This window comes from Triturus cristatus, chromosome 7 (genome assembly GCF_964204655.1).
Source record: "Triturus cristatus chromosome 7, aTriCri1.1, whole genome shotgun sequence".
In the NCBI taxonomy this organism is placed as follows: domain Eukaryota; kingdom Metazoa; phylum Chordata; class Amphibia; order Caudata; family Salamandridae; genus Triturus; species Triturus cristatus.
In genome coordinates, this window is record NC_140590.1 from 1,144,358,049 (window position 1) to 1,144,384,487 (window position 26,439).

Here is a 26,439-nt window from a genome sequence, read left to right on the forward strand (position 1 = left end):
GACGGAAAGCCCCTATAAGTATATCATACATATCATTTTTGTAAAATCAAGTTATATTGTATAACACCAGTCCTAAAAATCCCTTTAAATTGGTATCTCTTTTACCACCAACCATACTTCGAATAAAAAGCCCTCCCTGTTTGTGGTAATGGTACTTGTGTAAATGATCCCCTTCTTACACTTTTATTGTGGCAAATCACTCTTGCTCAGATTCCTGGCGTATTTACTTTTCTGCGTGTACTCCTGGCACTTCAAATAAGTAACACAGACTTGTGCACCTGATGTCTCTCCCTATGTATCCTTACAAGCTCAAAGGCCTTGGTGAAAGAGCCATGGATCAGTCCGATGCTGTGTAAAGTATGTTTGCAGGGGCGCTTAAGATGGAATCTAATCTTTTGCCCAAGTCTGGTTTGGAGCTACAATCCGGAGATTATCAGGCATCATGTGGAGTAACTCTTAGGTCTTTCCTTTACTCCATTTTTAAATGGGTACTTGTTTCCCTTTGCTTGGGTTCTCAAAAAGTTACCAGTGCATTTTCTGATTATGTGAAAAGTTTCCAGTGAATATATACAACCTGAAGATAACCTGTGAAGCCAGGCTTGTATCGCTTGAAGACCAGTCCATGCCCATCACTGCATGAGAGCTTCCTGTGTGTCAAATTTGGAGAGGAGGTTCTGGACCTCCCCACATTCCAGATTGTATATTCTCCTGATGTGGACCATGCAACTGCAAACGTTGGTGCCCCATTACATCCCTGCCAGGAATCTCAGATTGGCCACGTCCCACATGATCTTCAACAATGTTACAAATTACAAAATCAAGGAGGTTGACCCCAGGGAGGGCCGCGTCCAAAACTCCGGAACACTCTTGACTCTCACTTAAGGTGGAACCAAACTACATGTGATGCAGTAGAATAGCTAAAACTGATCAGCTCAGGTGGTCATTTCGACGGAATGAATTACCTAGGGAGAACAGGTGAAGAATGTTGACACCGGGTTTTACTCTTGCGTCTAATAGGACACTCACTGCATTTGAATACCTAAAAAAAAATTCTTAAAAATAAATATTCACCATGCAAGGTCACACACGTCCTATGGTCCAAAAGGCAGCATGTCCAGGACATTTTTGCAGTTATTTAATCTGACTGTGTATCAGGTGGCTGTGCAGCTTAATACTACAACCTTCTTACGTCCTTGCCCCCCAAAATGGCAGCCATATCCAGATAGCCTGATCAACAGAGAAGAAAGTGCAGCAATTATACGTAGTAGTAGCTAATTAAACAATCTTCCAGTAACAGAAAGCTTTGTTAATGCTGGCACTCTGCTTGTCCGAAAGCTGTACATGACTGTTCACAGTTCCTCATAAAGATGCCCACCGCTGGTACACTGCACTTTATAAAGATGATCGCTGCTTCTTTATCCATCCTACCCAAAATATTCTGTGCTATTTTCTCAAAGTGTCTTTCAGAGATCACTTCTGCAAGTCAATATAATCTCTGCTTGATTTCTAAGGAGGGAATTGTTTATTTCAACAGCCCTAGTCCTGTGCCCCACATGAGGATGTTTGGCGTGGGTTTACCGCCCCTCATAAAGATGGCTGCCGCCCTCAACAATGATGGCTGCTGCTGGCTCACACATTTTCACAATAGCTTCTAGCTCTTTGCACTTCATAAGGGATGTCGCTATGATCAATGCGAAAAGCTGGTAAGTCTGGGACAGCAAAAAAGATTAGAGGAACCACAGTTTAGTCCAAAACATAGTGAAAAACCCCAGTCATGTAATCTGAGGAAATTGCAAACTCAACAATGTTAACTGTGGAACAACATGGCCAGCACTCCAGACAACCAATAGCACATTGAATCTTTCTCTTTGCAGATAGCGGACTATTCAAATGCCATTCACAGGGTCTGACTCTTCACTACATTCCATTCTAGAGTATTTGTTGCTCACCTTGCCTTTCCAGATGGAATGTGAGCAACAAAACAATTGAATGTAGTGGAGCCCATAGTCCTTGACAGTGTTGGTGACGGAGTATATTTGACTGCTGGTAGAATTGATGCCAGCCTGGTCATGTTCAGACTGGTGGCCCTGAAGTTTGCCCTCGTCATCCCCTGATCTCTAGTGTAATCTTGGGTAGACAGAGGGCAGTAAAGGGGACTTCCCTGAATTCCAGAAACAACTCGTTCATTATTAGATAAGTTCAGAGTAGACGACATTTCTGGGTCATTCAACACCGGATAAAACGACTGTCCTTCGGCTTGCTCCTTTCATTTAAAGCAATGATGGCTCTTACCCTCTTTAAGGAAGGACGCCACTGTGAACTGATTATCACTGTTGATTGAAGGATCCTTGCCACTACTTAAACTCTGCTCCCAATCTAATACCTCCTCCCTTACATCTGGTTTGTGATTTTTTTTCCTCGTTATTGATTGACACCCAATCCCCCCTCGCCCACTTTGATTTAATGACTCAGTCTTAAGATCATGCTAGATTCGGAACAAGTTGTGCCTAAAATTAATTTGCTGTTTAATTTCTCTTTATTTACCTCCCTGCTTTTCTAACTCTTGTTCCTTGCTTCTCTCATTCTTTTGTCTCTTGTTCCCTCCCGCCTCCGGTCCTCTTTCCCTTGTTTCTTCTCCCTTACTTTTGTTCTCTTTACTTCTATCCCATTCTGGTCTTTTTTTGTTCATATCCATTCCTGTTGCTCTTCAATTATTCTCATTTGCTGCTTTTCTTTTCTTTTTCTTTTTTCTCTTTTAGATTCAGGTGATTGAAACCCCATGTTTAGCAGGATTTCAGGCTGGCAGGGGGTGGCGAGGGGGTGACAGTCCATATTTTAACGAAGTGATCAGTTGAAACTTTAGGAAAGTGACAAGTGAGATTCTATATGGGATAGGCCGCTGAGAATGTGTAGCAGAGTGATTTGGTATTCCCTAGGTTGGGGTTCTATAGACTACTGATGGGTAGGAATCCATATAGGATTGGTATGTGAGATCCTATATGGGAGCAGCAAGTGCTGTTGCACACAGAATTGAGAGTTGCGATTCTGTGGTGTAGCAAACGGTGTTGCTCTGTAAGAGAATTTACAGACGGTGGTCCATGTAGGGTTGACCGAGTGAATTCCTGAAAAGGGTCGAGTGAATATCATATGAGCAACATTGAGATCCCATTTAGTAGTGATGCGGGATACTTTAGTAGATTGACAGGTGAGATTGCCTAGATGGAAGAAGTGAGTGCCACAACCTATCTCTTCGAGCTCCCCCTCTGCGCCCAGACCCTTCTGGCTTTTCTTCTGGATTCCTTTCCTTTCCTCCACTTCTTCTGTCTGCCTAAACCTCTGCTTCGAGCCCCATATCCTCATCCACTCGTCTCCCCTCTCCTCTTTGCATCTCACATACTCCTTCATCTCTTCCTCCCTCCCCTTCCGTCCGTATACTTGTGTCATTCTCGCCCACGCTCCTCTTACCTCTGCCCCACCTCTCCCCTCCTCTCACATTCTTTGTCCCTCTTGCCTTCTCTGCCCTCCTTGCCACCTTCTCTTCCTCCTAGCCTCTCCCCCGTGTCTGTTCATCTTCCCTTATAATTTTTCCTTATTCTCTTACACCTTTGCTTGTTCCCTCTATCTTCCCTTCCCTGCTGCTGTCTTTCCTTCCCCGGCCTCTCCTCCTTCCCTCTATCAGTCCCTTGTTTCTTCCCTCTGCTGCCCCCTCTTTTTCTTCTTTGTCCCTCTCGTGTCACCCCTGTCTCTTTCATTTCCTCCCTCCCCTGATCTCTTTTCTCTCGTATCTTCCTATGTCATGCATTCGTGTTCTTGCTATCTACCACTTTCCTGCCCTCCTCTTTGCTATTCTCTCCATCCCTGCTATTCTCTCCTTCCCTAATCATCTCATCTCCTTCTCTTTAGACACCCTACACCTTTTTTTCATGTCTCTCCCACCCTCTTGCCTTCATTTCCCTTGCTATCTGTCACTCTGCCTTGCACTCCCCTGCCTCTTTCTCTCCTTCCTTCTCTCACTCCTTCCATCTCTCCTTTTTTCTAACCCTTCTTGCTGCCTTCCCCACTTTTTTCATGCCTCCCCCACATCTACCCTACCTTCCTTGCTCTACTTTTGTTTCCCGCTCTCTCTTGCCTGGTCCGCTCCCTCTTGTCCTGGTCTTCGGCTCTCTGTTGACATCCTGAGTTTATCTGTACATTGTCAGTTACTCATAGATTACAAGATCAAGCTAGTCTTGGGAGTCCTGTCTAATCGAGTTTTGTGGTCCCACTATCTCTTTTCTTACCCCCCCCCCCCCTTCTCCTCCCTCCTAATTTCTTCCTTCTTAAACTTTTCGTCCTCATCCTGGCCTCCCCGCTCTCCGTGGACTCGCGTAATTTCTCTCCCCATATCTGAACATCTCCCCATAACCACTCATCACCCACTTTCGCCATCTTCCCATTTTTTGACCATATTTTTCTTCCATTGTCTGCTGACATTTTCCTATCCCTGTTCCACTGTCTTTCTCTTCTCTTTTCTCAATATCTCTCTGCTCTCGCCCCACTGCTTCCTGCTCTCCACCTCTCCTACTCTCTCTCCTCCGTGTCTATCCCCATCTCTTTCATCTCTCCTCTTCGTTGCTCACCTTTCCTCCTTTCTTTGTCTGCTCTTCAACCCATCTCTCTCCCCAGGGTGTGGATATCATCGTCAATGCCAGCAGCGTGGAGGACATCGAACCTGGTGCCATTGGACAGCGCCTGTCCAATGGCACAGCGAGGCTTGCCAGCCCTGTTCTGAACCGGCTACGGGTGCGAGAAGAGGAGTCCACTGAGCCCGTGGTAATGGAAACAGCAGTAGAGTTGGGGGGGCGGGGGGAGAGCAGGGATTGTCTGTGGGGCGGTGGAGGGTGGGGGGTTAGGTGGGGATTATTTCTGTGCAGGAGTCTTTGTGCAAAGCTTTCATACCCTCTTTAAGCAGCACAATGAAGCCTGGTGACCCACAGGAGGCGCTGCTCAATTTGTATGGTCAGCAGGAATGGCTAGAAAGGGCGTGGTGTTCACCTTTTATAGGGTAGAAATTGAGGTCTTGGCTGAAGCTCTCCAGAACTGTTTACCTTCCCACAGGACCCCGGGGACACATGCCCATGAGCCTCATGTTGTCCTGTGCCCCCTTCCCTTCTCCCTGGGAGAGACTGGATGATCTCGAGCAGCCATGTCAGATAAGAAAGACTCACCCGGTCGCCATTTTTCCGTCGGGTGGTGTGAACATGGACTGCTATTTATAATGGAATATCCAAAATGAGAAGAACCAGAATTTCTTCACTGGGGCCTGGACACCAGCCTTCTTCTCAAGCTAGAACACCCTAGTCTCCTGCCCTTTACAGTTCCTCCTGTTGTGCACCCATGGAAGAGGAAAGGGCCGTTGACCCTTTGGGTGCCATCAGTGGGGTTGATTTAGATCTAAACAGGGATTCAAACTGCTTCCCTGCTGGATTCTGTGCCTGGGTTCTCTACCTTTTGTTCCTAGCAAAGTAGTTCCACTGTTTTTCAGGTCCTAAGAGACTCAAAGCGGAGTCCACGTCGTCTTCAAGCTCTTCTTGTACCAGCTCTGGTGCCACTAAAGGAGACATCTCTGGGATGGCCTTTTTTATGCTTTCCTTCTGTCAAGTACCCCACCATCCAGACTCCCAGAGCCTTGGGAAGGTTCCAGGTTGTCACTGTGGGACTGGATTTAAGGAAACAGTCAGTCCTCACCCATGTGCCACTGCACAGTAGAAGGACACACTGGGGCACAGTGGCCCAGCTACGCCACGCAATTGGACAATGCACATGTTGTTCTGTTGGATTCAGGGTAATCGTCATAGGAAAAGCAAACTTCTGGGTTCCTTCATACACTATAGGGCGGTTCGCATAAGCACCTCTGGTGCTGGCTCTGTGTGAGTCCTGGGACAAGTGGGGCTCTTTTACCCTAGTCTCCTGTTACTCATGCAGCTAGCACCAAATCATTGACTAACCGGTTTGTGGGAGGCCTCCGGATTCTTCACAACTGATAATAAATTCAGTTTAAAATGTGCAAAAATCTACTGTTATGATCAGTATTGGCCAAACATTCCCTTCGCTCATTCACACACCACACAGCACTATATTGGCGAGTATCGCAAAGGCAGATGGGAAATGCAAACTCTTACTGAGGACGGCCGAGGATCCCCCACCAAAAATGTGCATTCTTACAGCTTCGACTTGTCCCCCGACCTTGGGCTAAAATCCCACAATAATTTTTGAAAGACTGGTGAATTGTAAACACTATGTGATGTATGATTGAAAGGGCTGTCTGGGAATAGTCATTTGACTCAGGTTCCTTCGAGTGATTCACTCAGATCGAAGCACCACCCTGATGGATATGGTGAAGGTGAAAAAAGTAGGGAATGGTGCGTATGGGGAAAAGAACTTCATCTGAAAGTTGAGGTATAAACCTAATCTCATAAGTGCCCAGGGAAAGGGGGGGGGGTGTAGAGTTGAGGGGGGAAGTTGCAGGGAGGAGAAGAATAAATACTCTTCTAATTCACTCTTCCTTGTTCACAAACCTCTTGTTAGCCCTCTTGTTAGCCCAGCTGTAGTCAAGTGGTCAATTGAAAGTATGCTTGCTGGCTCACTCATTCGCCCTTTGATAGGACAGGGTTGGTGAGGGGACTGGGCTCCAATTGATACAGAGTGGGAATTGCGTGTCCATACATCCCTTCACATAAGAATGCCAATCTTGGGGGGTGGTATGAGACCCCCTCAACATTTAACACATAATTGCGTGAGCGGCTGAGTTCCACACAAGCTGGAAACCGCCTTCTCCAGCTTTATAAGACTGATGGCCATTGTTGGGTCCCTACTTTCTAAGGCTGCATTCAATCCACTTACAATACACCCTTTACATTTGACTCAATTGGGGCAGGGGGTGCACCCCAGAGGTGCCTCATGGCCTCTCAAACCCCACTACTACTCCCTGAAACTCAAGCTGAAGGCCGTTCTCTCCCATCCAGGACGGAATCCACTGCAGGTCCTTTGAGGGAGAGGAGAACACATCAGAAGGACCTGAGGTAAAGGAGCTCGCAGTGCACTCATACTGTGGCGCTCCGTGACCGCGCTTGCACACTCTGGTGCTCCGTTACTGCACTAACACTTAATTCTCTGGTGTGGGTGTTTCATTGATGCTGGTGTGTGTATTTGGGAATGCCGTTTGCGAAGGATGGATCATGAAAATGAGCCACGGACTCCTTGGCCAAATTTATGATGTCTGAATTGGTAGGTAGGGCCACCTTTGAGAAACCCTCCCCAGACATCCGAGCCATTACGCGAGAACCTGGTGAGTTCTTTGTTAGGGTGAGCTCTCGCTCCTGACAATAAAGCATACTTACGAAGTCAGTAGAAAGAGTGCAATGTATCCATTCAAGCCAGAAGGCAAGGATGGTCATGAAACCTAAATACAAGTAACATACATGGTGTTCATTTACATAATCGACAGTGATCCAAACGACCTGGCAGAAGTACAGCCTCAGGGCTCTGAATTTACACCCATGCTGCTGTGGGGGAAGTTTGGGGGGGGGGGCTACTCCTTTGCAGGATGATACCCGGAGCTCAGATATTTAGATAAACCATTCATGGAGGTAACTCCGTCTTTGCTGTCCAACCCACAAATAGACTACTCCCTGGTAAGAATTGCATTCTCCGCTATTTTGAGTATCTAAATCGATGATAATGCATGGAGGATGTCCTAGTGTGCTCACAGAGCTGGGGATATACCCAGAAGGCCTTGGAGGACACTAGATAGAGGGTCACACGCAAACCTACTTGAATGTGTTGTAAATTGGATGTGATCCGCCTTTGCGAGGTGTAACGCACTCCAACAGAGCAGTATCTTCTTTGGCTCAATGGGTGCTTGTTAAAGGTCCAAGCATAGGAAGCACATGGACACAGACCCCACGTGTTTGTGGGCTCCGGTGGTGCAGGATGCACATATACATCCAGGCCTGTTCTTCTCCAACTCCAGTAGCTCACCTAGCGGGAGCTCTGGAGGCCCAAGATTACAAAATAGGAAAGGTAAATAGGTTTAGTCACGCAATCATACCTGCCCCCCTGCCAAGGAAAAAGATGCAAATGAAACGCGTAGGGGTTATGTGTAGGAGAAATGGTTACACTGATGATCCTGCCATGGGTTGAGTATATAGGGATGTTTGTGGTGCGCTGCATGGTGATTTCATGGATGCGCATGCTCTGGGGTGTGGATGTTTGACAGGTGTCTTCTGCTGTGCTGTCGTTTCTACCCTTCTCGCTTTTATCCCTTAGTCCTAGCGCTACTAGCATGTTCTCTGTAACTTTCCACCAGTTGCTCGTATCTTTATGATGTACTCCAGTTCCTGGGATTCATGTTGTCATGCATGGTGATTCATTAATACTCTTTGGAATCTGACATTTAATATGTAATTTGACAATGAGCTATAAATCTGCGCTTTAAACATTTATAAACTGATTACCTAATGGTGCCCTCACCACCCTCCCTTCCTCGTCCCCTCTATCTCGACCCTGTTCTTTAACATACCCCTTATGCTGTTCCCTCCCATTCTATTTCCTGGCCCATCCCGGTCCCAATCTCGGTTCCAGGGCACAACTTACCAGAAGACCAACGCAGCCATAGAGATGAAGCACCTCAACCGGGAGCAGTTCTGGGAACAAGCCAAGGTACGGTGGCCATACATACCCTGATGTACATGGGTGAACACTGCGGTATGTGAGGCAGGCAAAAGCATGGGTCGAATCCGGAGTTGAACAACTCCAACCACCAGATGTATTGTATTTAAGCATTTGTATAGCACTTTTTACCCCTGTTGAGTTGGTAAAGTCCAGCAATTTTGATCAGTTACCAGGCACGCAATTGGTAGTGCATGGCTGTAAGGATGTTTGGTGTGGTAGGTCCAATATGGTTCACGTTGGTTGAGATGTGTGCTCTCTGAAGATGTGTTCCCAACATGTTGGGTCATACGTCACAGCTCATACATGTGGAGTGTTGTGGAGAGTTTGAGAGGAGTCTCAGCCACAAATACATACTTACCAGATTGTAAGAATTAAGTCAGCGCCTTGTGCTTATGACGATGGAAAGAGCAAAACCTTTAATTCTGCCCGGAATTCAAGGTCATTTTCAACACTCCTTGTTCTTAGAAGGTATTGAAATCCCGAGGTTGGGTGTGTGGGCGGGGACGGAGGTTCAGACACCTTAGAGTCTTTCTGTATGGAGGTATTATCCAGGGAGTTTGTTTGGTGATACGAGTGAAGTTTTTGTTGCATGGAAAGTGAACCAGTCTGATCGATTGCTCGGTGGTATATACATTGCTTTAAATGTGAGTTGTCTAGCTACTGGTGGGTGTCTAGCGGTAGGTGGAAGTGGATATGCATCCACGGGTGTTGGTTGAGAAGCTGTCTAGATGCCACCACACTTTAAATTCTCTGAAGCTTCCTCATTATTACGAGAGGAAATGTTAGATAAAGTCCATTCAGGCAGGAGAGTTAGGAGACTTCTATGGGGACTGTATTTAGAACTTTTTGCCACAACCCCAAAATAGGAAAATTCCTCCAAGACCTCATCATGTGAAATGGCAAGGTATATGCAAAACATGTGAATCTATGATATGGTCATGCTACAAAGCCATTGTAACAAGTAGTGCTGGATGCCAGAATAAGACGACTTCAAGAGTGGCTCAACAGCCAGTGGCCAAAGGCGTCGACTTGGGTGAATAAACAGTCACAGTACCAAGGGCGGAAGAACCCTTGCATTGATTACGCACTCAAATTGTACTCTCAAGCAACCGTTCCATAAAAAAGTCTCATTAATAGGATGAGGGCACGTGCTAAGATTGACAGTACAAGACAACTTGCCCTTAAAGGCGAGAGAATTACAAATACATGTGTTTCGCGATAGTCGGATTTATGAGCAATGAAAATGTGTCGGGCATCATTGAAGAAGAAGGTGCTTCGTATTGGAAAAGATAGTATTACCACAAGGGCCATATTATTAAACGAGGAAGGCCCTTTGGTTTTTGAGAGTGGCTGAGAATATTTGGCACTAGGCAATTGCTAAAGGCATCCCGCTCACATCAAACCTGTTCTGGTGATCGAGATCGATCTCACAGACGTATGAGTAGCAAAAGAAATGATAAATACAATGGTGAGCCCAATGGGGTGCCTAGAATAAATATTTCACCAGTAGAGAAGAGCAGAAATTGATTTGTTCATAACACAAGAAAGCAGGAAGCGACATGACTTTGCACCCAGGTTCCACAAATGGAATGAAAGGTAAGGGCACTGTTGACCAGTTGGAGGAAGGCATTTTCTTCAGGCTGCCTTATCATTTCTTAATGGACTCGGTTTTCTGAAAGACCTTATCATTGGCCGACAGTATTGGAGCTTGCTTGGGGATCTCATACCAAATATCTTCAATTCCTGGACAAGTCTGCGGTGCCTTGCAAGAACTTGCGGGTACACTCAAAGTTGTTATCTAGATAATGGAACAGTGACACGGATTGAACAATTTATTATCCTGTCTTACAGATGGGTAATGTACAATTCAGAAAAAAAAATGCAAGAGCTGAAGAAGGCCCAAAGCCCACCCTAAGGGTGTGCCGAAAAGATGAAAAGCACTTTATGCAAAGATGTTTTGTAAGTCTTTTTGAAGTTAACACGTTTTCCAAGAGTGCTTCCACCATCAGTCCCAATTAAAGACTGAATGTGGTACACCCAGGGATCACAGAAGATAGTCTGATAAGAGCTACACGTTCTACAAGGGGACTCGGGGGGGCTATCTGGCTTCCAATAGAACCTTCCCCTGAATGTCCTCCGGAGAATGTGATGGTTCAAACTCTCCCATGACTCTCCCATGTTCTGTACCCTAATAGATTTCATATAATCATGATTGTTGAATTACACATTTTCTTTGAAGACCCACTTAATGCTACTGCACTTTAAATGTCAGGGGAGCACTAATGTCCTAATTCGTTAAAACAAGAGCATGCAGAGCGGCTAAATAATAGTCTTTCTATGTCAATCAAGCAAGGGTACGGCCCTTAATACTAGATTGATAGCACACTGTATGTAGTTGTGTTATAGAGAAGCAGGTAAACCACAAGGAAATATGCAGCTATGGACCCAACAGTCCTATCCCAGATGGCACTGTGCACTCTCAAATGAATCTCACGTAAAATATTGAAATGTCTAGGGTTCACCGTTACAAACTTTAAAACATTTTGACAAAAATGAAAATATTAGGACCAACACACTAGGCTTATGGACAGCTTTTGGACCTGTAACAGATGTGAAGGTGAAAATCTATTGTTGCTTGTGAGTAACTTGTTTGGATCTAGTGTCTGAGCTGTAGGTAGTGGGTGGAGGAGGTAAGTAGGTGGATAGTAGTCGTGTGTAGGGTCATGCGGGCCACTTAAGTTGTTGAGGGATGCTCTTGTAGCTGAATCTAGTGTCTTGAGGGGAGACTCTTGTGAACCGCCGTCTCTTGGTTGAAGTAGAGTTTTGGGTGTTTTTGTTGGCGTGGATGCTGGTGTTTGGGGGAGTGCCGTGTGATTGACTTTTTATGGTTCTAGTTGGTCTAGTGAGTAGCTTTCTATCAGATCCTCATAGGACACTGTCGCAGGTAGAGCTGTACTCCGCTTGTTGCCGATGCATTGATTCTGGTCTTTGCAGAAGGAGGAAGAGCTCCGGAAAGAGGAGGAGAGGCGGAAAGCTCTAGAAGACCGACTGCGCTTCGAGCAGGAGCGGATGGAGCTGGAGAAGAAGGAGCAGGAGGAGCGGGAGAGAAGATACCAGGAGCGGGAGCAGCAGATTGAGGAACACAGGTATTTGGTGCAGGGGTGCGGAAGGTTCAGGCAGCAGACAAGCACCAAATTACTAAGGAAAGTCCACTCACTGAGGCACCAAGAAGCAGTGAGGCGCTAACGTGAGGGAGCTGTATAGAGGTGACCGAGTTTTTGAGCAAGGCATCGACACAGCAAGGAGCCCTTTGAGTGGGGCAGTAAAGGATCAAGGGATGTGCCTCCCAGGGCCGGACAGGGCTTTTATTTCCCTGGTGGGCTGGAGCCCCTGGTGGGCTAGTTCTTGTGGCAGGGGCACTCCTAGTGCCTCTGCCTCTTTTTCCAGGTTCCTGAGGTTAATTGCAGCCGGCATGAGGAGGATTCAAGATGGTGCGAAAGCGTGGAAGGGGAATACAGAGAAAGCAATCCTAGAGGGTGAAGCGAGAGTAGATAAGGAGAGAGAGAGAGTGGATGAATGGAAAGAGATTAGGATAGGAGATGAAGGGAGAGGGGCTGGTTTGAGCATTTCCGCCAGGGGTGCTTTGGTTCTACAGTCCAGCTTGAGTCTCCCCATCTTTAAGTCATGTATGTGGGAGGGTTCAGTAACTGGTCCTCACCCGGCCTTTAAAAGAGTTCTTATTCTGCATAATCAAAAGCTGCAGATTGAACTCGTGAGGATTAGAAAGGCCTCTCAGAGTTTAATGATCCACAGTCAACACCCGGGGCTGCGGCCCTCTCGCGCATAGTATCATAGATGTATATATGCAAAGCACTGAATCACAAAGGGAAAACGCTGACCTTCCAACCACAGTCTAGACAATGACAGGCATTAACCACAAGAGCCTGAGCCGTTACCATATACGGTTTTATTCGGAGCTTCTCTGGAATCTGTATAAGTACAGTTGGAAAAGTTGACTAGACAGACCAGACTATCGGGAAAAGATCAAACACACGTTTACTGGCTAAAGAGTCGCCAGAAGTGATATGGAGAGCGACTCACAGTTCGCAGAGTGCCCCCCCCCCCCGCCACTGCCCCCTGTGTGAGCCATTACATAAGCTCTCTGCGGTGATCTTGTTGGTGAGCTCACATCTCCACATGATAACTCGCTTAGAACCACAAAGCGACCAGATGGCGGCGAGTGTCAGGAGTCTCCTCCAATCAGCTTCCATCCCTTCTGCAATTATCTAATGGCTGCGCTGCAGTTGCCTGTGCCCGCCTCCTGGCTCCCTCCCAGGATGAGGAACATGGGAATGGATAGCAAGGGAAGGGTGTGTTCATATTGTTCACATTTTTCTCTCTGGAAACACACCTTACTGGGACTGATTTGTGCTGGCGTGCCTCCACCAGCTGGCTGGAGCTCCAGCGCAGCTTGAGGGAGGAGAAGAAATATGAGGGAAGAGGAAAAGAATTACAATTGGCAGAATTGCAAGGTCGAATGGAAGTGATGGGGAGTGCAAAAAAAGTGTGGTATTAGCAAACACGCCCTGAATGTGGCTGTGAAACCCAATGTAAATCTATGTAAAAATTCCTGGAAGCTTTTTTTATTTTCCCATTTAATTTAATTAAAACAATAAGTACCTAAGAAGTTTAGCCCGCAGTTCCATGCAGTATGATGGGAAATGTAAGTTAATTAAATAGTAAGTTACACATATAAAGTAAAACAAAAAGAAAAACTAGATCATAAATGACCACATAAAAGAAGCGCTGGAAAAGACTCAAGGTCAAGCTGGTGTAATTAGTTTTTATGTTGTTTTTATTGCATACAAATGCCAAAAACTAAAGTGTTGCCACCTAAACATAGAAATAGAATTTAGAAATTTAAATGACATTCACTGACGTCACTGGCTGTTTTACTAGTGTTCTTTTTAAAATAACAAGACTTTCAGTCGTCCCTGTTAGTTTATTATTATTTGTGAGCGAAACAACAATATATAAAAACATAACCAAGTACTCGAGTCACAGGTAACTATAAAGTTACTTACACACTTTATAACAGCAACTTTAAAAAAGGAGATGGAAAATACATCACCGGCTAACTGGGCAGTCGAAGTGTACTCAAAGAAAATAGCGTTTTTTACAGTTAAGATAAAAATTAGATTAATAAAAAAGGACATTTTTGAGCCTGCTTTTTCCATGAAGTGAAAGGAACTATTTTTCTACAGATGTGAAAAATGTGCACTGACTTTGGGCAATCACACAACATGAACAGAGCCAGTGGGAGGGTCCATTGCACCAATGATTGTGAGAAAATTTCCCCAGATTGGGGAATTAAACACTGACCTTAGACTACCGGGTCCAATTCAGTCATTTCTTTCTCCTACCCAGTGTCTCTAGACCCAGAATGATCAGGTTTAGAGTTTATGGAACCAATAATTTCAGGCGCGAACACCAGGGTAATTCGGAGTAGCCTAAAGAGGTATCCCGGCATAGCTCGCCAATGAACTAGTAATGAGGATTTAGATTAAAGAGAAAGACCACAGTTGAGGCAAGCCGGAACATGGAGCACAGGAGACCCTATCCAGCATTATCACAGTCTGCACTGTCCCTGTCCTGTTTTACCCCTTACTCTTTGCTCCCTTCCCCGACCCTACTTCCAGCGCCTAGGGGCATTGAGGGTACTAGGTGGAGTTGTATTTACAGATTAGGCACATTCAGAAAGAAACTCTATAGTGTTGGGAGGAGGCCTACAAACACAGGCACTGACCACTACTAGAAGGAGGTCGCGCTGACAGGACCCGAATGGGCGAAGCGACAAAGCTAGTACTGCAGTTGGGCACAGGAACACTTTGAATGATATTGTTGCGCTCTCCTAGTGTGAATCCTCCCTCGGTGCCCTGAGTCTTTCCTTTATTATTTTTTTGCAGACGGAAGCAGCTAACGCTTGAGGAGGAGGAGGCCAGGCAGAGGTTAAAGGATCAGTCTGTCTTTGTAAGTAAACGCCTGACGAGCTTGGGTTGGGGAAGCAACGTTTTTCAAGTGTGTATAGCAGGCTAAAGATGGGCATGTTTTTTTTCTCTCCTGTGTTTGGCATCCGTCTTGCAGGACTTCTAACTTTCTTTGTAGCACTGTAAGAAGCCGGAGCAGTTGGCAGCAGAAACTGTGGTGGCATCGGGAAGAGGGCAGGGATTTGAGGCAGAGATGTAACGCAGGGAGGAAGGATTTTGAAAAGTGCGGCTACCTTGCATTGTTAGGATTATTAGGGTGCTCACAATAATGCCAATGAAAACCTTTCTACATCTCCAAGTAAGTGTATTTGGAAACCCTCCTTCTGTAGTAGGGGATCTCTGTGTATAGTCATAATCTAGTGAATAGTCCCGCCCATGTGCGTGGACCCCGGAGCAATAAAAAATAATCTCTAAAGGTGACAAATCATGCAGACCTGCATACACCTTTAAGAGAGAATTTAATTTAAAGACAGATAATGCAGCCTATACCCACAGGCTACACTGTCCAGTACTTCAACTAGAATTCCACCAAAAACCACAACAGCACTGCCTGTCTAGTTTTTCTCCCCAAGGGAAAAAACCCTGCCTCTACCAGCAAAAGCCTCTGGAATGATAGAGAGGAAGGATAGGACAGACAAGCCCCATAGGCTGCCATTATGTGGCTTAAAACAGGATACTGTGCCTTTAAGAAAACTTTCCAGATTTCCAGAACTTTCCCCAGTATCCCAGAATGCCCAGCAGGTCCCATTTACTTTCAGTTCTTTTTTCCGGCTCCTGCTAGCAGGACCCTGGAGCATTGAGCTCTTCCTTTTTCAAAGGTTTTTCATTGAGATTTGGCAATTTTTGTCACTTTTGCTTGTGTTTAATAGCTGGTACTGTCGACATGCCTGGCTTGTTCGTCAAGTGCCCTGAATGTGGTCGAAAGAAGGCTAAAACTGACCCACATGAGGTGTGCGTAGGTTGCCTTCCCCAGTCCCACGTGCCTGAAAGCTGTACCATCTGCCACTCGTTTTCAGCGAGGACCCTGAGGGACAGGATGAAGAGCAGGCTTCAAGCTCTGGAGGAGCGAAGACTGAAGGCACCAGGTGGGTCTGGAGGGGCTGATTTGGCCCATACTGAGGCCTCTGGGGGGCTCCCCAGGGGCAGGAAGACCAGTAAGCGCTCCCACTCCCCGTCGACGTCGAGGGCGTCGACGACGGCGTCGAGGAGGATGACCACGGTCTGCTCGCCGTCTCCCCAGGGCTCTGTGGAGAAGCGGCGTCGACGATCGCCGTCGAGGGACCTGAATAGACCGCCGTCGACTACATCGGCGTCGTCGGCGACGACGCCGTCGTCAGCCTCGTCCGGCGGTCGCCGTCGAGTGAAGACCCGGCGTCGGCGTTCGGCGTCGAGGGGTCACAGCTCGCCGTCGATGAAGAGAAGGAGATCGACGTCGAGAAGGAGACCGACGTCGAGAAGGAGGTCGCCGTCGAGGCGAAGGTCGCCGTCGAGGCACCGGTCGACGTCGAGGAGAAGGAAGTCGACGTCGAGAAGGAAGTCGACGCCGAGGAGATCGACGTCGAGAAGGAAGTCGACGCCGAGGAGATCGACGTCGAGGCACAGGTCGACGTCGAGGAAGAGAGAGTCGCCGGAATCGGTGTACTCGGTGGTGTATACCCCACCTCGGAGGTCTCCGTCGCCTCCACCGCCTCCGCCACCGCCTCCACCTCCTCCACCACCGCCTCCACCACCGCCTCCACCACCGCCTCCACCACCGCCTCCACCTCCGCCACCGCCTCCTCCACCACCGCGGTTGCGGACGCGGTCTCCTCCACCCCAGCCGCTGTTGCTGCCAAGCACTCCGGTGGGACCGCCGCCGGTTCCCCCGAGGTCGGTTTCCCTTCCGCGGTACCCGACTCCACCGCAGGGGACCCCGAAACCACGTCGTCCACGGTCGCCTGGACCAGCGAGACCGGCGGAGAGGCCTAAGCCGAAGAGGTCGCGCTCCTGTTCTCATAGGAGGCGACGATCGCGGAGCCGAGGGCGGTCCTCGTCGGACTCTAGACGGCACCGCAGGAGGTATAGATCCAGGTCGCGCACGCGCTCCTCGGACAGGGACCTTTCACTGACGTTGTCGGACTCCCCGGGGACTAGGGTGTCTCCGGTGGACGACCTGGTCTCGTTCCAGGAGGTGCTGCTACGAGGGGCGGCGAAACTGAATATCACGGTGACGGTGCCAACACCTACGACGTCCGTGATATTTGAGACGCTTCATCAACGACATTTGTCTCGACCCCTCCTGCCTCTCGTGCCTGGCCTGGTGGAACCAGCCTTGGAACTGTTCCTCACCCCCGCAACGGCGAAGGCCGCTCCGTCCAGGCTCATGAAGAAGTACAGGGCCCCGGAGTCGGATCCGTCCTTTTTGAGAATGGACCCGAAGCCGGATTCGGTGATAGTAACGGCGGCGAGAAAACAACATGCGACCGCACCGGCCTCCACGGTTCCACCGGACAAGGAAAGCCGCTGGCTGGACTCGGCTGGCAGGAAGGTGTGTGGTACCGCTGCCACAACGATGAAGGCGGCGAGTGCAGGGGCGTTGTTGGGCCGGTACGACCGGGCCCTGTGGGAATCCCTGCAGCAATATGCGGACCTCCTGCCACGAGACAAGAAGGAGGACTTCTTGGAGACGGTGCGCGAGGGCATGCTGGTTTCGAACCAAACGATCAGCGCAGCGGCGGATGTATCACTATTGGCCGCGCACGCCTACTGTCATGGCGTCCACCAACGGCGCCATTCCTGGTTGCGCCTGACATCCTTGAAACCGGAGGCGCAGCAGAGAGTGGCCAACCTGCCCTTCTCGGGGGAAACCCTGTTCGGGAAGCACGCGGACGATGAGATGGCCCGCATGAAGGCCGAGGCGGAAACCCTGACGGCCGTCGGGTTGGAGAAGGCCGACAAAAAGAAACGCCCGTTCCAGAGGAGGTTCGGGTCGTCTGGCCGAGGGCGTGGGCAGGGCTCGGGACAGCAGCAGCCACAACAGCAGCTGTTCCGCAAGCCCTTCCAGAAGCGCCAGAGGGGTAGAGGAGGCCAGCAGGCTACTACCGCAAGCAAGGGCCCGGCCGGGTCTCGGCCCTGAGCTGCTACTTCCCCCTCAACCGTTACCCACTCCAGTGGGGGGAAGCATTCAATTTTTTCCGGCAGAGTGGAGAAAAATTACTCAGGAGGTGCTGAATATTGTTTGCAATGGATACAGTCTTCGGTTTATCAGCCCGCCTCCAGCGATCCCGCCGGTCAGCTCTCGATTCCAGCTGAGGGAGCTCCAGGCGGAGGCAGACATCTTGTTGAGAAAAAAGGCGGTATAAGACGTACCTTTGTCTCAAAGGGGAAGAGGTCTGTACTCTCGGTTCTTCCTCGTTCGCAAGAAGGACAAGAACGAGTTCAGGCCCATTCTGGATTTGCGACAAGCAAACAAGTGGATTCGCAGAGAGAAGTTTCGCATGCTATCGTTGCACCAGATTTACCCTCAGCTGCAACGGGGAGACTGGCTCTGTGCCATAGATCTACAGGATGCGTACTTCCATGTGCCCATAGCGCGGAAGCACAGGAAGTTCCTACGATTCCAAGTCGGCGCCAATCACTATCAATACACAGTACTGCCATTCGGGCTGAAGTCTGCGCTCAGGACCTTTTCGAAGTGCATGGCGGTGGTGGCGGCACACCTGAGGAAGAACAAGGTGTTTGTCTACCCGTATCTGGACGATTGGCTGATCAAGGCATCATCCTTCGAGGAAGCGCAAGAACACTTCCGATGGACGTGCGAGCTCTTGAACAAGCTGGGGTTGCACGTCAACATGTCCAAATCGGTCCCGACTCTGGTACAGTGCATTCAGTACCTGGGGGCCTCCATCGATACACGGTCAGCAAGCGTGTCTCCTTCGGAGGAGAGACGGTTATCACTCCTTCGGAAGGCTCAGGACCTCAGGACTGCTCCATCAACGACTGTGAGGAAGGTGTCGTCTCTACTGGGATCGATGGCCTCCTGTATCTTCCTCACTCCGCACGCACGGCTACACATGCGACCTCTGCAGGAGTGCTTGGAGGACCAGTGGGATCAGAGGACAGGCTCTTGGGACGACAAGATCCGACTGTCTCTGCATGCTCTTCAGTCTCTGAAGTGGTGGTGTTCGGCGGAAAACCTCCTCAAGGGGGTTCCTTTCCACAAGGACATTCCCACGACGAAGGTGGTGACGGATGCTTCTCTCCAGGGCTGGGGGGCGCACTCCGGGGACCTGCAGATTCAAGGGCAGTGGTCTCCTTTGGAATCGACGTACCACATCAATTTCCTGGAACTCAGAGCTGTCTTCCTGGCACTGAAGGCCTTCCTTCCGTCCTTCCAGACCAACTCGCTCCTGATACAAACGGACAATACAACCACGATGTATTACCTCAACAAGCAGGGGGGGTCGAGATCGCGCACTCTGTCGCAGGAGGCGCAGGCGATCTGGCGCTGGCTGCTGGCCAGAGGACTGACGATTACGGCCACACATCTGCCGGGGGTGCAGAATGCTCAGGCGGACGCCTTGAGCAGGCTGATTCAGGAAAACCACGAATGGGTCATAAACGACGAAGTACTAGGAGAAGTCTTCGCAAGGTGGGGGACTCCAGACGTAGATCTGTTCGCCACCGCCGAAAACAGCAAATGCCGAGACTTCGCATCCAGGTACTACCAGCGGGGGACGCTGGGGAATGCGCTATGGATCGACTGGTCGAACAGCTTTCTGTACGCTTTTCCACCCATTCCCCTGATTCCGGCGGTGCTCATCAAGCTGTCCCGGTCCAGGGCGCGGATGATCCTGATCGCCCCGGAGTGGTCCAGGCAGTGGTGGTTCACGGACCTTCACCGGTCTCTCCTTCCTCACATGCGGTTGCCGTGCAGGCCGGACCTTCTCACGAAGTTCGGGGGGCGGATGGTGCACCCCAACCTCTCGTCTTTGAGTTTGGCGGCATGGCTCCTGAAATAGTGCAATATGGCCATCTGAATCTACCAGACGATTGTATGGACATTCTGAAGGAGTCTAAGCGACCTTCCACTAGGACATCCTATGCTTACAAGTGGAAGAGGTTCTGTATCTGGTGTAAGTCCAAGAACTTTGATCCGACGACATGTAAGGAAGATGTCATCCTTCCATACCTTTTACATCTGGCGCAGTTTGGCCTTAATTTCCATTCCATTAAGGTTCATCTGGCTGCTTTGACTGCTTATAGGAAATGCCCTTCACAGACTTCCTTCTTTCAGATCCCTGTGGTCAAGGATTTTTTGGAAGGCTTGAAGAAAGTGTTTCCTCCCGTCAGACTTCCCTCGCCTTCCTGGGACTTGAATGTGGTGCTGTCCAGACTGATGAGGGAGCCTTTTGAACCCATTCACAAGGCTTCATTGCAGCACCTATCCTGGAAGGCGGCGTTCCTAGTGGCCATTACATCGGCCCGCAGGGTGAGTGAACTTCAGGCATTATGTTGTCAAGAACCTTATACTGTATTTCATGCTGCTAAGGTTGTGATGCGTACTCACCCTAAGTTTCTTCCCAAGGTTATCTCTGATTTTCATGTCAACCAGACCATAACTTTGCCTACGTTCTTTCAGAATCCCTCTTCGCCAGCGGAAAGGGCTCTCCATTCCCTGGATGTTCGGAGGGTGTTGAAATTTTATCTGGATAAGACCAAGGATATTCGTAGGTCTGACCAATTGTTTGTTAATTATGGCTCAGTCAGGACTGGTCTTGCGACCTCTAAGCAGTCCATTTCTCGATGGATTGTGTCCTGCATACAGCTGTGTTATCAAAAGGCTAATAAGACCTTAGGGGGTAAACCTAAGGCTCATTCCACCAGGGGCAAAGCTGCCACGACGGCTTTGCTGCGTAATGTTCCGATTGCGGAAATCTGCAAGGCGGCCACTTGGAAGTCGGTCCATACCTTTGCTGCGCATTACTGTCTGGTCTCGGATGCCAGGGCAGATGCTCAGGTTGGGCAGGCTTCGCTGCGAAATTTGTTCGCACAGTAGTGGTTGTGTCTTGTATATTCTCCACCGCTTTTTGCTGTGTGGGGATGGGCTTGCCATTCTATTCACTAGATTATGACTATACACAGAGATCCCCTACTACAGAAGGAGTAGTTTCTTTTCTGTAACTCCAGTTCTGTAGTAGGGGTATCTCTGTTATAGTCATAAGCGCCCGCCCTCCTCCCCGGTGGAGAGATACTTATTTATAGATAGAATGCTACAGGTCTGGCGTGCTACGCCTTCAAAAAGAACTGAAAGTAAATGGGACCTGCTGGGCATTCTGGGATACTGGGGAAAGTTCTGGAAATCTGGAAAGTTTTCTTAAAGGCACAGTATCCTGTTTTAAGCCACATAATGGCAGCCTATGGGGCTTGTCTGTCCTATCCTTCCTCTCTATCATTCCAGAGGCTTTTGCTGGTAGAGGCAGGGTTTTTTCCCTTGGGGAGAAAAACTAGACAGGCAGTGCTGTTGTGGTTTTTGGTGGAATTCTAGTTGAAGTACTGGACAGTGTAGCCTGTGGGTATAGGCTGCATTATCTGTCTTTAAATTAAATTCTCTCTTAAAGGTGTATGCAGGTCTGCATGATTTGTCACCTTTAGAGATTATTTTTTATTGCTCCGGGGTCCACGCACATGGGCGGGACTATTCACTAGATTATGACTATAACAGAGATACCCCTACTACAGAACTGGAGTTACAGAAAAGAAACTACTCCTTCCACTCCAATGCACCAGAGTCTGTGAGGTTTGATTATCTTCCACTTATATCTCCTCTGCCCTCATCAGAGAGTCAATGTTCAAGATCATAGTTTTTTACTTGCTGTGGGTCAGGAATTCCCTGTACATTTCACACTCAGTTGATGTCCCTTGTGCATTCAGCAGTCTAAATAAGCATCTACCCCCATGTAATGCTCCAGGCGGTCCAGATGCAGTGCGGTGCCAGCCTCAAGTCTGTGCAGATCACAAAATGCGTTGAATTCCTCTTATTTGCTTGCTTACTTGATTTCCAAAGGGCTAGACTTTTGAACAGCGCCTCAAATGAGGCTCATACTCCGAGTCTGCCATGATCTGGTCAGTGGTGGACCCTAGGACTGAACTCGGGAATTTGATCTTTGCCTGGGCCACTTTTAGCTGTTAGTGAGGTGCTCATTTTCTCCTGTGCCTTTATCTTGGTGAAACTCTGGTTCAGTGCACACAAAACATACATAATTCTGAAAAGTAAAGTGAACAATTTCTGTTCCTTAATGTCAGTTACTTGAATCAGATTAATGGCTAATATAAAATAGCACTAGGAATGAGGATAAGCATGAAACATAATCATGGCTTTTTGGAGGGGACTTGTAATGGATGTCGCCTCCTAAATACAATTCCCAATGAGATGTACAAAAGGCTTGTGACCGCAATTACAGTTGCAAACTATTGAAAAATTACTAACACCTCCAAGTAGGTGATGACTCCTTCACAGAGGAGAAACCGTCCCACTAGGACAGCTTCCTCTTAGAGACTTGTCTCTGGAGGTCTAGGACAGGACCAGCAATGGTTCAATGACAACCGCCTGCACTCCCAAAGTCTTCTCAAAAATAGGAATTTTAAAAGCAACTCTGGTTTCTTTTAAGGAACAAGGGCTGCATTAAAAAAATAGAATGTCTCCCATTGAGAATGTGAATGCAGAGCTGGTGGTCTGCTGTTCTTGCTGGCCACCATCCAGATGTCCACAGCCAATGAAAGAGAGTTACAAATAGTGATCTGTCTCATTAATCTTTATTAATCAGGTCCTCCTGTGGCCCTCTGCTACTGGGCACTTTGCTACATGACCTGGTAGTACGCCGGTCTCATCTGAAAATTACAGACCGGTCGTAAAACGCCCGTGCACAATTAGCACCCAGTTTCTGGCCTGTCTGTTAGTACATCGGGCCCCCGGTCTTGAAATTTGATTTGAACCATACTATATTGCTATTGTCCGGTGTTGCTAGAATAAACTTCAGAGTGGGGTGCTGACCTTTGGTGACAGCATTCAAATAGCCTAGGAGTTATCAAACGCCTGTTTTAGTGAGCATGTGAGTGTAACGAGGAACCAAAGCCTTTTCCGGAGGGCTTACATAGACTTATTTTGGAAAATGTGGTAAAATAGTTCATATCCTACAATCTATTTCCATAGACATTTATGCGAAATGTTATAGAGATGGTACTGAATGGAAGCTAATCCAGTACATCATTTTCAATGCCCAAAACGTTATAGGATCTTCAAAAATACAAATATGCCCACAATGCACAGCTGTGCTGTGTTGAAGCCCTAGGTACCAAATAGAACAATATTTACCACTAGAATCCTTGCAGATCAGAATCATTGGACAGCAGAAATATTGTCTGTCTGTGACGCAAGTTATGGACGTAAATTCACCAAATTATCAAGGACACTGAAAGTGACTTCACATGGTCTCCACAAGGTTCACCTCTTATTCCATCCATAGCCTCCGAAGATCCTCCTGTTTGCTTTACTACAGAAAGTAAGGATTATGTTACCCTGTAAGCATCTTTTCTTGGCATGTATATTCAAATTCTTTGCATACTTCTGCCATCTAGTGTTGGGTCCGGATGTTTGCAAGTTGTTTTTCTTCAAAGAACTCTTTCCAGTCATGCGGTAAGGTGACTCCTCCTTTTGGTGATAGTGCGCATAGGCATCAACTCCATTGTTAGATTGTTTTCCAGCAAGAGGGTGAGAATGGAGTTAGTGGAGTTAGTGCAGTATAGAGATGTCTATGCGTGTATAATGTGAATAATCAGAACTGCACCAGCCATAGGTGTCCAGGGAGGAGGGAGGGCACAAGTGAATCTACAGCTCTGCATGCCAAGAACAGATGCTTACAGGGTAAGTAACATCCGTTCGAGGCATGTGTTGTAGATACACATGCTTTGCATAGACTGTATAGCAGTACTCTCCAAAAGCGGTGGCTAACCACTGGGTGTTGCAGTTGTTTGAAAGAGTGTTTTTAGCACTGCCTGTCCGACATTAGCCGTTGATGTGGTAGCACATCCACACAATGTTTTGTAAATGTGTGTGGTATAGACCATGTAGCTGCCTTACATATTTCAGCTATGGGAATGTTCCCTAAAAAGGTCATAGATGCTCATATTTTGTGAGTAGAATGTTCTCTAGGAGGTACTATTAAAGTTCTTATAGCTTTAATATAGCAAGTTTGAATACATTTGACAATCCGTCTCGAAATGCATGATTTTGAGATGGGCTTCCCTCTGTGAGGTGGAGCAAAAGCAACAAACAGTTGTTTTGCAAAAATCTTTTGTCCCATCAATGTAGTACAATAATGCTCTTTTGACATCAAGTGTGTGTAGAGCTCTTTCTGCTATGGAATCAGGTGGAGGAAAGAATACAGGTAACTCCACTGATTGATTTGAAAGGCAGAGACAACTTTTGGAAGAAATTTTCGATTTGTACGAAGAACAATCCTATCTTTATGCAGTTGAAAGAAGGGTTCTTCTAAGGTTAATGCCTGTATCTCACTAACACATCTTAGTGAAGTGATAGCTATTAAGAAGGCAACTTTCCATGAAAGAAATTGTAGTGAACAATTGTGTAATGGTTCAAACGTTGGGCCCATAAATCTTATAAGAACAATGTTAAGATTCCAAACAGGTGCGGGTGGTACTCTGGGTGGTGTTATTATTTTAACGCCTTCCATAAAAGCTTTGATCACTGGTACTTTAAATAAAGATAAATGTTGCCTGTTCTGAAGATATCCAGCTGCTGTAGTCGAATAGATGTGTAAGCTAAACCTGCACGTTGCAGATGCAAAAGATAACAAATAATGTTTTGTATAGATGCATATAGCAGATCAATTGAATTATTATTACAATATATGACAAATCTTTTCCACTTTGCTGCATAACATGCTCTAGTGGTAGGTCTTCTTGCTTCTTTAAGAATTGTAATACAGTCTGGTGATAGGTTTAGATAATCAAACTCTATGACTTCAGGAGCCAAATCGCAAGGTTGAGGTCTTTGGGATTTGAATGTCTGATTTCTCTTCTCGGTTCTGTGTGAGAAAATGTTATGTTATGTGAAGCTTCTGATGTATAACCACTGACAGTTCCAACAGAGTGGTGAACCATGGTTGACAAGCCCATGTGGGAGCCACGAGAATCAATGTGAGAGGTGCCTGCCTGAGTTTACGAACTAGAAATGGAAGGAGAGGGAGAGGTGGAAAAGCATAAGCAAATATCTCTGCCCAATTCATCCATAGGGCATTGCCTTTGGATAGAGGGTGTGGGAACCTGGAGGCGATGACTGGACATTTTAAGTTCTGTGCTGTCTATTTGTGGAAATCCCCATTTTTGGAAGGACAGAAGGAGAACTTGTGGTTGAAGTTCCCATTCGTGTATTTGTTGTTTGTTTCTGCTGAGGAGATCAGCAAAAATGTTGTCTGTGTCTGGAAGGTGCTCTGTTAGTAGATGGATTATGTGATGAATTGCCCAATGCCAAATGGTCTGAGAGGTGTGTGACAGTTGTAGAGAGTGTTCCCCCCCCCCCTTGTTGTTGCATATAGTACTTTGTTGTAATATTGTCTGTCCAGATTAGGACAATATTCTTTACTAGGTGAGGTAGAAAAGCTTTCAACGTTAGTTGAACTGCTTGCAGCTCTTGGTAGTTGATGTGATAGTTCTGCTGTTTTGAGCTCCAAAGAACCTGAACTTTCAACTGTTGTAAGTGTGCCCTCCACCTCATGAGCGATGCGTCTGTTGTGAGCACGACTTGTGGAATAGGGTCAATGAACGGCCACCCTGTTGATACATTTTGTATTTTCCACCACTGCAGAGAGCAATGAGTGCGACTGTCTGCCAACACTAGATCTGTCAGCTGACCTTGTGTTTAATTCCACTGACGTGCTAAGCATTCTAGTAGAGGGTGCATGTTTAGTCTTGCATGAGGCACTATCGTGATGCATGATGCCATCATCCCTAGAAATTGCATGAATGTTTTGGCTGAGAGATACTGGTTGACGTGAAATTGTTGTAACAGTGTCTGTAAATTCTGAATCCTGGCTAGATTGGGATATGCTAGAGCCATGCGAGTGTTTAGAATGATTCCTAGATATTGTTGTGTCTGATTGGGTTGAAGGTGGGATTTCTGTATATTGACTGTGAATCCCTACTGATGTAGACGATGTAAGGTAATCTGAACGTGATGCACACATTTGAGATGTGAGTCGGCTTTTATGAGCCAATCGTCTAAGTATGAGAAGACATGCATTTGTTGTCTCAGATGTGCCGCTACTAGTGCTAGGCACTTGGTTAACATTCTGGGTGCAGTTGTTACTCCAAACAAAAGCACTTTGAACTGATAATGATTTTTCCGTTCCAGAAATCTGAAGTATTTGTGATGTGCTGGGTGAATGGGTATATGAAAGTATGCGTCCTTTAAGTCTAGTGTTGACATAAAGTCGCCTTCTTGCAAAAGTGGAAGTACTTGTTGCAGAGAGACCATGTTAAAGTGTTCTGACAATATGTCTAAGTTTAGCGGTCTGAGATCCAATATTGGTCTTAACGAACCTGGGGAATTAGGAAGTATTATGAATATACTCCTATTCCTTGTTGTAGTAATGGGGCGAGTTCTTTAGCTCCTTTTGTTAGG

The 26,439-nt window shown here is 47.3% G+C and overlaps 1 protein-coding gene across 4 annotated transcripts in view; it reads left to right on the forward strand.

Moving 5' to 3' along the window:
* Nucleotides 1–26,439, forward strand: part of DBN1 (drebrin 1) — a 206,524-nt gene that overhangs the window by 125,920 nt on the left and 54,165 nt on the right. The window contains exons 5-9 of one of the 4 annotated variants that reach the window (XM_085618333.1): nucleotides 4,666–4,812; nucleotides 7,005–7,061; nucleotides 8,623–8,700; nucleotides 11,707–11,858; nucleotides 14,679–14,742. In XM_085618333.1, coding sequence (XP_085474459.1) covers nucleotides 4,666–4,812; nucleotides 7,005–7,061; nucleotides 8,623–8,700; nucleotides 11,707–11,858; nucleotides 14,679–14,742 — 498 coding nt within the window. The remainder of the gene's footprint in view (nucleotides 1–4,665; nucleotides 4,813–7,004; nucleotides 7,062–8,622; nucleotides 8,701–11,706; nucleotides 11,859–14,678; nucleotides 14,743–26,439) is intronic. The other 3 variants (XM_085618334.1, XM_085618335.1, XM_085618336.1) reach the window with 3 other exon arrangements.